Source organism: Nelusetta ayraudi, unplaced genomic scaffold (assembly GCF_046127955.1).
Source record: "Nelusetta ayraudi isolate G7.1 ecotype Tasmania unplaced genomic scaffold, CSIRO-AGI_Nayr_v1 ptg000151l, whole genome shotgun sequence".
Taxonomy (NCBI): Eukaryota; Metazoa; Chordata; class Actinopteri; order Tetraodontiformes; family Monacanthidae; genus Nelusetta; species Nelusetta ayraudi.
This window is the reverse complement of record NW_027466201.1, coordinates 744,109-757,332: the sequence shown is the minus strand read 5'-3', so window position 1 is coordinate 757,332 and position 13,224 is coordinate 744,109. Positions and strand designations below refer to the sequence as shown.

The following is a 13,224-nucleotide window of genomic DNA, read 5'->3' as shown; positions in this document are numbered from 1 at the left end:
CGTGGGAGCCGGGGAGAGACGGTGGAGGCGGCGGAGGGCCGCGACACGCTCGGTTAACAGGTGCAGATTAGGCAATTTGCTGAGAAATGATCAGAGGAGCGTCGACTGGAACTAATAAGGTGCACTTCGTGGATGTTTTAACTGCACTTCCTCCGCTCGGCCGCCCCGAGCCCGACGGGGAGGGGGGTGAATAACGGCCTCCCCTCGTCCCGGGCCGCGTCCCCGAGACAGGAAATCTGTGTGGTCCGTAATGAGCTCAGTAAACATCTGCTGCACTTGTATTAGAGGCCATTTTCTCCACTTCTCATCCTGTAATATGGAGAAATTAGAGTGCAGGGACTCGTTCGGCGTGTTTATACGCACGCACACACACTCGCAGGGAGCAGACATAACACCGGGAGTCCAAGTGTTTTTATACTACCCCGGCTGACGTTCTAACATACCATCTCGGCACCGCAATTTTCCATCCACAACAGTAAAACACTACCGGGTGTCCTTGGTGCACTCGGTCCCCTGACTACCGAGGTTGTTTTCAAAGAGCAGGGAACACAGGCCTGTTCCAAAACAACTGGTTTACTGGTTTATCTGTAGTCCCCAAGCCATAAAACCTTCGGTTCCAGAACATAAAAATGCAAAATTGTCTTTTTTTTTTCCTTTTTAAAAAAAAAAAAAAAAAAAGTAAAGTTCAAAAACCTGCTTAACCTAGTTGGGTTTGCAAGCACGTACGTCATCAACTGAAACATTATTTCTTTATTTGGCAGAGCAGGAGTTTCCTGAAAACCTCTGGAAGACACAACAAAGGCTCGCTTACGCAACTCCGAAGCCGGGGGGTCATATGTGGGAAAATGGTGCCCTCTAGTGTCAGGACAGCGTAAACTCTTGGTTGGCGTTGGTAAACTTGCACGCAAAGATGAAAGGACCGATCAATTGCTACTGCTGTTACTTTATGCTCAGATTGTAGGTAAAATGTGATTAATCTCAGAGATCATTTAGTCAGTTGTTTCCTGTGCAGCAACAGCGTACAACATAGCAACATGAAAGAATCCAGACAGGGAAAAGAATTCAAACAACTTCTGATCTTTGTGAGAAAAAAAAAGTAATTTGTTTGGATGATTAAATACATTTTATTATGGAAAAATCATGAGATCGGCACGGTGGCTGATATTGAATTGACAAACTCCGACTTGTTGACAGGCTGAACGGAAAAGGCATAACTCCTCATAGAGCAGCTTCCATCTGCCACACCGCTGGCACTGAAGTGAATCCGCACAGTCCAGCTTCCAGGCAGATCTCACTTCCTGACTGTTTTTTTTTTTTCCCCTCCCGCTGTCCAAAAAGAAAAAGTCTTCCGATGCAGAACCGATATCCCTCACTTGCTCATCTCCCTCTGGACCTCGGCGAGGATCTGCTCCTCCAGCTTGGTGGTGTCGTACTCCTTCAGCATGTCGTACTCCTGCCAGGGCTGCGCCCACTTCTGGGCGTGCTCCATCTGCTCCGGGGTCAGGGCGAGGTCGAAGCGGATGCCCTGGATGTTGAATTTGGGCCGTTCCCAGCGTTTGGACCATGGTTTGGGGCGCATCTTTACTTTAACCTGGTGAATGCACAGAAATACTTAAATCACAACAGCTTAGTGTTAGGAATGTTAACAATTAATCGATTAATTGATTAATTAATCGATTATCGATTAATTGTCGATTGAGAATTTAATCAATGAAATTAAATTAGCTGCAATTAATTGAATTCTTTTTTACATGGGTATTTAATATCATTATAACTTTGTAGTGGCAAGAAAGAGTATTTCACCTGTAGATATTGTGATTGCCATAATATACCAAGAACAAATTACTTTTTAACAACTTTATATCAAAAAGTTGAAATATGACACATTAGAAGTCAACTTAAAGTCAGGGGATAAATGTTTAGGGTGTTTTTACTGTTCTCTAATGTAAAAAAATACAGCTTATGACAAAGCTGTTACCTTGTTGACCGGCACTTCGCCGGTCGGGGAGAAGACCACAGGCTTCATTTCTGGGTCCACGGTGCTGTACTCCGGCAGGGCGTCCCTTAGGTACATCAGGTTGTCGTCCAGCCTCTTCTCCAGCTTCAGCACCTCAATCTGCTGGATGCGAGGGCTGTACAGCTCGTAGCAGAGCTCCACGCCTGAGTCACGCACAATTGAAAAAACACTTGTTTAAGTGGTGTGAAACAAAGAACGCGAAGGCAGATGATGAGAGCATATGATATTACGCCCGCTAAGAAGGAAAGGAACAAACCACTCACCTTGGTTATCAATAATATTCCTCAAGACAAATGTGGCGCCCAGCCCCTTTCCTCCTCTCTGGGTACAGATGCCGACGAATCGGTTGGTTTTCCCGTTGGCGTGAGGGTCGGCCATGGTCACTCCCAAGATACTCCCTGAAAACAATCAACCGTTCAGCCCGGTTCATTGTTAAAAGTACATGATGGAGTACCATAGTGGTACAAAAATACTTGGGTATGTTCGCAAGCTTCAAGCAAATGCCCAAGTAAAAAAAAAAAAAAACTGAAACGTGACAGTTTGACAACCAATAGAAAATGCTCGTTTCATACCGACATAGAATTCCGGGATGTTGAGCACCTTCCTCCTGCGGATCATGTCTTTCCTCTCGATGAAGAATTTGATAGGCCCTGTTCTCTGTCTGGGAGGGATGAACTCTGGGCTCAGGAACCTTGCAGTGGGGATAAGGAAAACAACAAACAAAACAAACAAACAAAAAAAAACAAGATCACAAACCATCATCATCATCATCACGGTTTGAATGGGGACGAAGGGGCTGTGAGCCAGGTCGCGGTCATTGATCGTACTTGCGCAGGGACGCCACACTCTGTGTTTTGTCCGCGATGACGGGCTTGGATGGAGGGATGAATTTGGGGGGCTGTCCGCTGCCACCCCCTGCAGCGTGACGACAGACGGACGTGGACAGGAAACCTGGAAATAAGAAGGAAAAGCCTCATGCTTACTACTGCAATAGAAGACGGATGCAAACGCTAGCTACCTGTGCTGTTAGCCTGAGCTGCTTTACCGACTGACTAACTGGCTGTCTTCGAAAGCTTAAAAATGACAAATTACAAAATGTAAGTAAAAGCACACTAAGCATATTCGGCTTGCTTACGTTCATACTGGAGCTGTGGGTTCCGTAATAACCTCAGTGTGAGGATAAACTTATCGAGTCCTTTGGCGCAGGCGGCCATGTCTGACCTTCTGTGATCACATGCAGCCGTGTACAGAAGCCGTGGGAGGACAAACCTACTCAAAACGCGGTTAGCACTGTGCTGTAATTTTGGGTCTTGGGCACAAGATGGCGGAGCAGCTCTGTTAATGTATTTTGGTTCGTCTCTGATGGTTTTTGTTGTGTTCGATGATAGGAAAGCGCCGCTGCATTCACTTGTTCGGTGAGTAGAGGGGTTGGAGGGCGAATGCTAGCTAACTTTAGGTTCAAAGCTCTACGTATTTGATGATTTTAAAAAATATATGTATGTATCAAAAATATGTCAGTAGGTAAACTATCTCTCAAAATTGTGTTTTAACTTAATTCAAGTCGAATCGTTTCGTCGGATTCATGGAACCTGACCCAATGTACCCTGCTTTCACTACAAAACATTATATGACAAACCTAAATCGTGTCGCCTATTACGAATACTACGTAGTACAACACAAAAACAAACAAACAAACAATACCATTTGTTTTAGGTTTTACCAACACTTGTTGCATGCTGTTTATTCTTTCTAATGTGTTGGAGTCGTGTAATATGTTATTTTATGTATTTATTGGGGGGTGAAGAGGGGCCCTGTTTTGGTTGGGAGTTTAGTTAGGTCCAGTCTAATTAGCTTAACTAGCTTAGAAAGGATGGAAGGGTGACGTGATGTGTCCTTGTGATAGAATCTATGTCGACCCTTTAATGTTGCAATGACACAGCAATAGAATGCAGATGTTTTGTTTTGTTTTGTTTTTTGGCTGTGTTCGTTGAGAAGCTGGAACTACTTTTAAGCGGGATGGGCTCATGACGTGTCTGGGTGGGAAGGGGTCTTTGAGACCACGCAGGGGGGGGGGGGCGCACCTCCAGGTGGGCTGCCTCTGCACTGCACTGCCCTGCACTGAACTCAACCTCTGCAGTCCGACATGCTGCTCGCACAGAGCGGAGCGCCGCTGGAGCGTGGAGCCCGGTCTCTGGGAGGATGATGAGGGGACCCCGCAGCCGGGACGCAGGCAGCGCACACCTTGTCACGCACGCGACGCTGAGCGCGAACGCCCGATGCTGCTTCGGCCGCTGCGGGACTTTCTAACTCCCGGGAGAAACTCTGCGACTCGGAGGCTTCAAGGATGTTCTTCCCAGATGGGACTCTGTCAGCCGTCACTTGTGCGCTCCTGTTGGGATTAACGTGTCTGACCGCTCTCTGCGACCTCGCCAAGGGATCCGCGGACTTCTCAGGTCAGGAGGTGCAACACTTTGGGGGTGCGGTAGAATGTCTCTCTTGCGTCTTGGCTTCGCCGAGCCCGGTTCCCCCTGTCTCCGAGAGGAGATATCAGTGTCGCATCCACTCCTCCGCTCGGCTCGACCCGTGCCTGTGGCGTGCCTCGGCACGCACGCCCCAGTGTTTACTTCATAAATCGAGTAGAACGCGACTCTAAGCACGCGGAAAACACCCGTCGCGGGGCTTCTATCCCTGCCAACTGTGTCCAGGCAACAGGTTCTCCAACATTTCTCCCCTCTGACCGGAGCCACATTGCTTCAGTGATTGAGAGCAGGGAGCTTTTATTATCAGCGTGGCTTATATTATCTGCAGCACTTCCCACTGATGAGATAACTGAGATAATGCGGTTAATGTGTGACCAGGCTGGGGTCATTGTTTGGCCCAAATGCTGGAAAAGAGGAGGCCAGATCATTTTGGTTATGATTCTGCACTTTATGAAGAACTTGTAAATATTCATCCAATTCTGTCAAATGAGGTCTGAGCCGTTTTTGTGCCACAAAGTTGCACGAATTGCAGCACACGAGGCCACTAAACTGTGTTGCTTTGAGCCTCTATGGGCCCCGGGGCAAGCCTTTAGGTTTTGTTTACAGTGCCATAAAACAGGAAGGGAGCTTTGTGTCTGTGTTAATTGGCCTCCAATGGGTCTAATAGCTGGAAACGAGCGGACTAAACGCTGTGGGGAGAGGTGCTAAAGAGCAGCCGTGTGCTGCGTGGCCCCCGTGTGAACGGCGCTCGCGCGCATGTGTCCCTGTTGCCTAATGAGCCGCTAAAGATCATGGCTCACCGATGAACGTTAACACGGTTACATTTCTCTAATTGCCGCACATGCCTCTGTGGAGAGTTGTTATTTCCCTTGTAAAAGCTGTGACTGAGTGCCTCTAGTAGTGCTTAATTAAGCTGGGGGGTGGGGGGGACCTTCACACCTGCTGATTCCAGATTTACACCTCTTGAAGCTTAGAAACAGTTAAAATTAAGTTTAATATAAACGCTTTTTGCGGCTGTCTCGACTTTTTTTTTTTTTTTAAGTGGCTCGTTGATAACTGTTCTCTGCGGGAACATTGAGGTAAAAACACCGCTGTGACTGCGGCTTATGTCTTCTTCGTTCATGTCCCCTTGGGCCTCAAATTATTTTGGGAGTTTGGAGTCCAGGTGAGGATTCATTTTCCAACGTGTGAGCGCACAGTTACAGAGAATGCAGAGGTGTGAATGAAGCGAGAGGGAGGGGACAAAGAAATGCTTTCGCCTTTGCATTCTTGACCAGCTGGAGTCCGAGTGGAGGGCTTTGATTGACAGGCACTGCCACAGTGCAGGGTGGTGCCTAACATCTGTCCTCTGTCCGCGACGCTGGTCGGACAGTCGCGTCCCGCCTTCGGCTCCGCCCTGTGACCTTTATCCCAATGGAAATGTCACTCTAAGTTCACACTGATGTTTGTACAAGTGGCCTTAATGGCCGTTTAATTTCATCCATCGCCTGACACAAATAGTGACAAACTACATTATGTTGCTCTGTAGCACACTTTCATCCCGTCCCTCGCCCTGTTATCATCATCTATTATGGCAGCTGCCTAAACGGCTAATTAGAGGCGAGGAATGAGCAGCGCTACGATGATTGCCCTGCGGCTAGCAGATGTAGCAAGGTGCTTAATTCATGCACTTTGTTGCACAAGTTGCAAACTATCTGTTGTTTTCATCCCCCCCACCATCCTCCTCCTCTGGTTCTGGCAGATGACCCCCCACCCACCCTTAAACTGAAAGTCAGGAACCATTCGAGTTCTCTGCCTCTTGAAAAGTCTGTTTTTCCTTCGCCACCGTCGTCTCCTCGCTTGTTCTCCGTGGGAACACTCGGCTATAAGAGCACGGTCTAGACCCGCTCATGTAAAAAGCTCTGAGGTAGCTCTAGCTAGAGTTGAATTTAACTCAATTCGGAGTTGCGGGTCAGTGCTGAATAAGAGACAGTTGCTCTGATAATGATTTAGAATTTGTGCATGTGAACAGCTGACACGAGTATAAAACTCAATGAGATAACTATAGACCTTGTGGATACGGGATATGTCAGCTGAGTTCAACACGGGGGCTTTGTCTGATTTTTGTTTGGTATGCCTTGCCGGTGCTGCCCCGGATCTCCCTTTTGCTTTCAGTTCTGCCGTATTTCTTTGTGGAATAAATTCGCCAGCGTGCCGGAAAGATTCCTCTGGGATTTTTGGTCATCTTGATATAACGTCGTCATAGATTTCTCTGCAGCACCTCTGCGATCCCAATCTCCCGTCCAACCACATCATCAAAGGCGCTCCGGTGGTGACTGGAGTGGCATAGTTCTCATAGTTCAAGAAACCAGTTTGAGACAGACCCACGGACTCAGGGCAGGATGGAGCTTTGATGTCTCAACTATCTTGGACGTCATAGCACAAATCCAGACTAATCAGGCATGTTTCCCAATCCAATCTTAAATTGTGAAATTTTGGTAAACCAATGGGAATTTCAGCACCATTTTCCTGTGTAATATCTTGATATGGTTTCCTGCTGCTGCAGCCGCCTATGGTGCTACAATGCGTTGGTTCGCGTTTGTTGCATTTCTCTAATCTAAAAACAGTCTTGTCTATTCCTCGCTGACTTGTCTGCGCTCAGGGAACTCCCGCTTACTGTTTTTTTTCTTTCTTTCATTTTGAGACAACTCTCTGCAAAAACCCCGGAGATGGTTGTGTGTGAAAATCCCGTGAGATGAGCAGTTGCATTGTGAAACGTACAGACCGGCCCAGACGGTCTACATCCACTGATTCACAACTTAATCTGCCTGCGAGGAAATATGACTAACGTATCATTACACATGTTTTTAGGAAACTTGGATGGAAGGCTGTATCAGTGTAAAAAAAAAGACAGAAATTGGCAACAGCACGTTGTTGCCATCAAGACCTGTAGCGAGGTTGCAAAAACTATAATTGCCATAAAATTAGTCGTAACTTCTCTCTTGGTTTATCGTTGGAATTTTATCATCTACAGAACAAAGACGTTTGGTGTTGGTTTGATTTGGAGATCGCGTTGATCGTTCGAAAGTTTGCGACACGCTGCTCCCTCAGGGTTTGAATATGCAGTTGAGGAGTTACTCCATGCCAGTCCCCGCGTTCGCAACCAGAATTACAGCTTTGGTGTGAGAGCGTCACGACAGGCGTCCGGAGGCTGTTATTGCTGCCTATCTGTCTCCCGGCGGGATACGACTGTCTGCTGACAGCCACGGAAAACAGATTACCGTTTTTGTCAGCACGCAGCCCGTGACGGAAAAAGTGAGGTGATGAATCCTCGGCTGTTTGGCAAAACGGCCTGCAACAAAAACAAGTTGTGCGGGGCCGGGCGCTGTGATTGGTCCTCGGCTCGGTGCATCAGCGCACACAAAAACCCCGACGCGCCATGCGCGTCTTTGAACCACCGAATGTTTGAGAATTGTGGCGTCCTGAAAGAGAGAAAAAAAAATGCTACAGCGAAGCTTCTTTTGTCAAAAAAAATCCCGAACCCTATTTAAACCCCCGGTCAATAGGGATGGCGGGCTGCTGAGGGGCCGAGGGGGTCAACTGAGGTCAACTCTTAGTAACCGTGAGTGTGTGGTGAGGGGGAGTCTCCATCCGTCTTGCCCTTTGTTCTCCCTTGTCGGAGCTCATCGCACATGTTGACCAGCGTTGGTCGATAGAAGGGAAGTCAACGCGCCAGCCTTTTTTTTGCACTCCATTAATTTTAATTCCCACTTCATTGGAGCACTATGGTATTGTCTGAAGCTCTCTTTAGTAGCAACTTCTTCTTGTCCTTCATCATTTGCAAAAACGGTTTCCATCTTCTTCAGTTTAATTTGACAGTGACCTACATACACATCCAACACTGACAGAACAGATTAGAAGCCATACATCACAGTTGCACAAGCAGTCAAAATAAGTAGTTCAATAAATAGATGTATTTGTCTACAGCAGCATCCTAAAACCACCATCAAACTTTTTTTTTCTTTTTATTGCACAAAAAACCTGCCACTTCTCGTTTTAGAAATTAAACAATGGGCTCCAAGGTATCAGAACCACAGATAGCAAAGTGAAATCATTGTTTAGAGCTAAATGAAGGATTTAGCCTGTTTGAAAATGAACTTTACTCCTGTTGTGAAACCAACTTCAGCTTGACACCGATTCCCCATCAGCTGATTTCTACCCTCTGGCCAAGTGCCCTGAGATGCCTGAATCCACCAGTCAACACGTACTGACCCCACAAATCCACCTTGCTAAGCTATCACCCTATGGGCAAGTCCTGGATTAGGCTACCTCTGACTGCCCCCCAACACCGTACGCACGCCTCCACCAGCTCCAAGCGCTGCTCGAGGCCCCTCAAATCTTAATCTGCTTTCAGTTTCTGAGTGGAGCCTGGCTTGGCTAAGAGTTGAACCCCACACTCTCCTCATCAGGACCCTTCCCCCTCTAGTCGTGTGCCTTTTTTTTTTTTTTTTAAGACCACCTCCCCCCTACCCCTGGCGTCCCCTCATTGCAGCCTCCTCCTGATCACTGTTTCTGCGTGGGTGTGCACCAGGTGAGCTCTGTCTAAACAAATCCTGCCTACCCCCCCACCCCCCTCTTGTTTTGTCTACTGCGGTGGAGGCAGCAGAGGTTCTGGCACGAGGTTCCTTTTATTCCAACATATGAATAGACGGAGGGGCGTTGCTTCATGAAGGATCACCTCCCCGTGAACAAGTCTCTCCACAGAGTGAACCGTCAGGACCCTCTGATCTGTCACGTGATCTAAAAAAAAACGAGGAGAGTTTCGGGGTGTAAATCATTGGGAGCAATCTGCCTCGTTTGTTTGTTTGAAGAGCGTCCAAGTTAATTCAGGTTGAAACTCGAGACATTTACCGATATGATGAAGTAAAGGCAGGAACTTTACATCGGGGGAATTTTTGTTTTGTTTTGTTTAGGAATTTATGAGATCAGGAGATGGTTTGAAATGGCAAGATTTATGATTCTTGTAAAAGAAATAAACATTCATTGTGTCAATTCAGGTTAGTTAAAATGATGAACGAATGGTTTCCTAGTTGTCCACTTTCCATCTTTGGATTGACCCAAAATTGATTCTAGTTTGGTCAAGTGAGTTTATTTCAGTCATTTTTAACTGGATAAATTATATGTATTATATATACACATATACACATATATAAACATGATTTGAAAACAAAATAAACAAAAAATAATTTTCCTGATGCACGGAAATCCAACAAATGTACCCTGAGCAAAGGGGTGGCGGCGGAAGATTGATAGCTTCCGTCAGCTCGTTGTAGAAATTCAAAGAAAAGCAAAACAAATGTATAAATAGAATATCCAGTTCATGAGCCACACTAGCGGTCATGATTCAGTTTTGTATTTCTCAATAATAGAATTTTTGAATAGCGCTCGGAACTAAAGAGACTCTTGAAACGTGAAACGTAAAGAGCCTTTGGCTTCAGACCGCTCAGATGTTGGGGAGATAATGTGTGAATATCCGTGCGTACGTCTGTGTACGTTCCCGGCACAATGTGTAGGGGCGTGTGCAGTCTGGCATGGCACAGAATGACGGTGATGAAAGACATGACCTCCCGTGTGTCAGTCCTCTCCCACCACATCAGCAAACACACACAGAAAAGAGAGGCTTGACGTCACGGCGGCTGCGGCGGCGGTGGAACAACAACGTGTGCTGAAGTCGTGACGTCACCGCGTTTCCCGCCGCCTGCGTTGTGTTGCGGATTAAAGCGCGAGAGAATTCGAATTAATCCCTGATCGAAACCCAGAACCCTCCAGGTCGAGCCTTCAGAAGTGAGCTGTGAGTGAGCGTGTCGTACAACAGCTTATGCTGTTTTACCACAACAATTAACAATTAACCGCAGAAGCATTTCAGCAGTGCGTAATGACACCATTATTGCGAAAGTGCGCTCAGAGGCGAGTCCTGTGTCAGCTGGATCAAGCCCTGGCGCATTAAGCGTATTAACCTGCACCAATCAAAATACATTTTTGCCTTGTTGCCAAGATGTGTGTGGGATGAGAGCACATCCTGGCCGAGGCGGTGCGTAATGAACCATTTGTTAGGGCGGGATCGTGCGAAACTACACCTTTTGTGTTTCATAAAAGGCCTGAGCCCACGCAAAGGACACACAGCCAGACAGTCCAGCCGTCACTGAGGGTTTTACTCGGGCAAATTCAATTATCCGCCATTCAGCTAATAATTCTTCCACCCTCTGCAGAATTTCCCCTAGGTATGATTTAAACATGACTTTTTCTGTCTAATAATATGAATTCTAAGACTGCAATGTAAGCATTATCCATAACCATGGGTCTTGCCAAGACTGCAGTATCTGTTTATGTCTGCAGCGTGCATTGTGATAAGAGATAGCTGTTCTGAATTACATACTGTAATTTGTGGGCAGCTACACCACTAATTCGTTTCCTCGACTGGCAGCCACCCCTAATATTTACGAAAAAAAACGTTCAGCTTCAAGTGCCGAATGAAGGTCCCAGCTCTTTAAATTAAGTTAATTAGCCTCAGTAGCTGCATGGAGTCCATAGGCATTTGTTTAATTATGCTAATATGGATTTATTGAGAGGTCGTAGCACTGGCAAGAAGTAAAGTTATTTTGAGTTATGAAAACTGCACATTTTGAGTTGGAACAAAAAAAAAAACTTTTTTCGTGAACATATCGTCCAAGCATCAGTGAGTATCAACATCTTTGGTCAAGGACCCTTTTCAACTATCTTCAGGCACCGGACCCTAAAGCCTCTAAAGCCCCTTTGTTTTCCACCAACTGCTGGTCAATGGGGTTGTCCCTTTTCCTAGAATGTGTTAAACCACAGTCTAAAACTACAGTATTAAACAGCTGTGTTAACGTCTCAGTTTTAGCACCCAACTATTTAAGTTGGAAAAACCAAACCACTTTAAAAGCCTGTTTTGCCCAGTTTTTAATGTAGAGCGACGCCCCGAACCAGACGTGCTGGTGTTAAAGCAGCATACCAAGCCGCACCATTGGCCATCTTGGTGTTGACTGTGGACTTTGATCGGCATTTGTTCCCATCAAATCACTGTCATTTGAGTGAGAGTGGATGTCACCTTCTCGCACGCTGATTCTGGGGTGAAACATCAATATTAAATCCAGACGGCGTTGAAAACTGCTTGCGGAAGACTCCCTACAGCATGGCTGGCTGTCTCTACTTAGACCTTGGAATCGGTGACAAAAACAAGTGCGCAACCAGGCAGCCCGTAATGTGATAATCATTATTTTGCATAGATCTCTGGCTATCCCTAAAACCTCTCAAATTGCCCAATTAGATGTCAAGCTCGGATGGTTTTATGGTAATAACTGTTATTTTGGGGAGGGGAGGGGGAGGTTGCAGGCGTGTGTTTGCACTTGCCCTACTCCGCAGGTGGGAGGAGCCAGACAAACCCAAAGAAAACAACGAGAAGGATTCCTAAGTGACATCCCGGCATCAACCACCTCTGTTGGGGCAACAGTCGTGCCATTAACGCAGTGTCATTCGTCAAACCCCGGGTGACTTTTCTGGATTAGGTTGCGTTCACTCTGTGAGCCGAAAGCTTATTGGGCGATCAGACGAGTCGTTCCTGCCTGCCTTGGCAAACAGGAAGCAGTCCCCCCCCCATCGACCCGAGGATGGGAGCAAGCCACGGACAAACAGAAACAAGTGTTCAGAAAGACACCGGTGGGCGTGTGCGTACCGGCAGGGTCCCTTCCCCACTGTTCGGCCCGAGTGCACTCCACAACCTCGCCGCATGCACATGCAAAGACCCACACGCACGCACGCACACCTTTTCTTTTCCTGCGTCTCAGGGAATTTAAACCACGCTTTGAAGCCCTCCACCTCTTTCCTGTCTCATTTTTTTTAAAGGATGTTTCCTGGGAGCTGATTTATGTCTGCTCTTGGAGTCAGCATGTTCGGCCTTGATTGTTCACTTCTTTTCTAGTCTTTCTCCATCCTCTCTCCTTTTTAACCGCAATGTACAAAGAAAAACACATGGAAAACATTTGTTTGTTTGTTTTTATATAATTTGATTATAATAAAAAAACACAGGCAGAGAGGGTAAAAGAGAAAGAGATGGGGAGGTAGCGAGGTGGGGCACACGAGGGCCAGTCCGAACAAGGAGGCATTGTGTCGCCCCCCAACTGTGTTGGACTGACAGTCTGCATTACAGCACGCTACAACAGCCCGCTCCCCCAAAGCTCTGCTAATCTGTCGCTTTCTGCTCCCTCCAGCTAGCTCAGGTAAGGGGTGAGGGAACTGGAGAAAGTTCTAATGCCGCTCTTTTTATTTATTTTACCAAGTTCCAGCCAGTAACCCCCCAGAGTGTGTTGTTGCTCCCCACACTAAGCCCAGAGCTTCAAAACTGTCTGGAGAAACATGAGTAAATGCGTGCTAATGACAGCTTTTGCCTGAGTAGCATGTTAGCTATAATGCTACTCGTCTGTGTTTGAATACTGTCACGCTGCTTTAATGTCGTGGCCTCTTGATTGATTGGTTATTGAGATTTGTAGTTGGACATTGTTTCTATGTTGTAAAGTGCTAGATTTTTATCTGATCGGGATTGGGTAAGGAAGGATAATTATGTTCTAGTTGCTGAAAATTTCCATGACAATAATTGCAAAAAAGACTTAAAATGTGACAATGAGAAACCACAGTTGCACAGAAACGCTGTCAAGTCTCTACTAAGGTGTT

General features: G+C 46.5%; 2 protein-coding genes across 3 annotated transcripts in view; one reads left to right on the top strand and one right to left on the bottom strand.

The window, feature by feature from the left end:
- Window positions 1–1,100: 1,100 nt before the first annotated feature.
- Window positions 1,101–3,307, bottom strand: mrpl19 (mitochondrial ribosomal protein L19). The gene is made up of 6 exons (XM_076013430.1): window positions 3,153–3,307; window positions 2,845–2,968; window positions 2,590–2,708; window positions 2,281–2,415; window positions 1,979–2,160; window positions 1,101–1,591 (listed from the first exon to the last, which is right to left on the bottom strand). Exons 1-6 carry the CDS (start codon window positions 3,229–3,231, stop codon window positions 1,370–1,372), a joined length of 861 nt encoding a protein of 286 aa, XP_075869545.1. The 5' UTR covers window positions 3,232–3,307; the 3' UTR covers window positions 1,101–1,369.
- The window catches only part of eva1aa (eva-1 homolog A, regulator of programmed cell death a), a 69,064-nt gene continuing 59,112 nt past the window's right edge, over window positions 3,273–13,224 (top strand). The window contains exon 1 of one of the 2 annotated variants that reach the window (XM_076013426.1): window positions 3,273–3,432. In XM_076013426.1, coding sequence (XP_075869541.1) covers window positions 3,399–3,432 — 34 coding nt within the window. In that variant the 5' untranslated portion in view covers window positions 3,273–3,398. Of the gene's footprint in view, window positions 3,433–4,106; window positions 4,471–13,224 lie in introns of those variants that run through there. The other variant, XM_076013425.1, reaches the window with a different exon arrangement.

Bases quoted from the DNA above. Each gene is read 5' to 3' on its own strand.
- mrpl19 (XM_076013430.1), bottom strand. From the start codon at position 3,231: ATGGCCGCCTGCGCCAAAGGACTCGATAAGTTTATCCTCACACTGAGG. The intron at 2,969-3,152 runs GTAAGCAAGCCG...TCTTATTTCCAG, and splicing joins CCCACAGCTCCAGTATGAAC to GTTTCCTGTCCACGTCCGTC. The intron at 2,161-2,280 runs GTGAGTGGTTTG...TGCGTGACTCAG, and splicing joins GAATATTATTGATAACCAAG to GCGTGGAGCTCTGCTACGAG.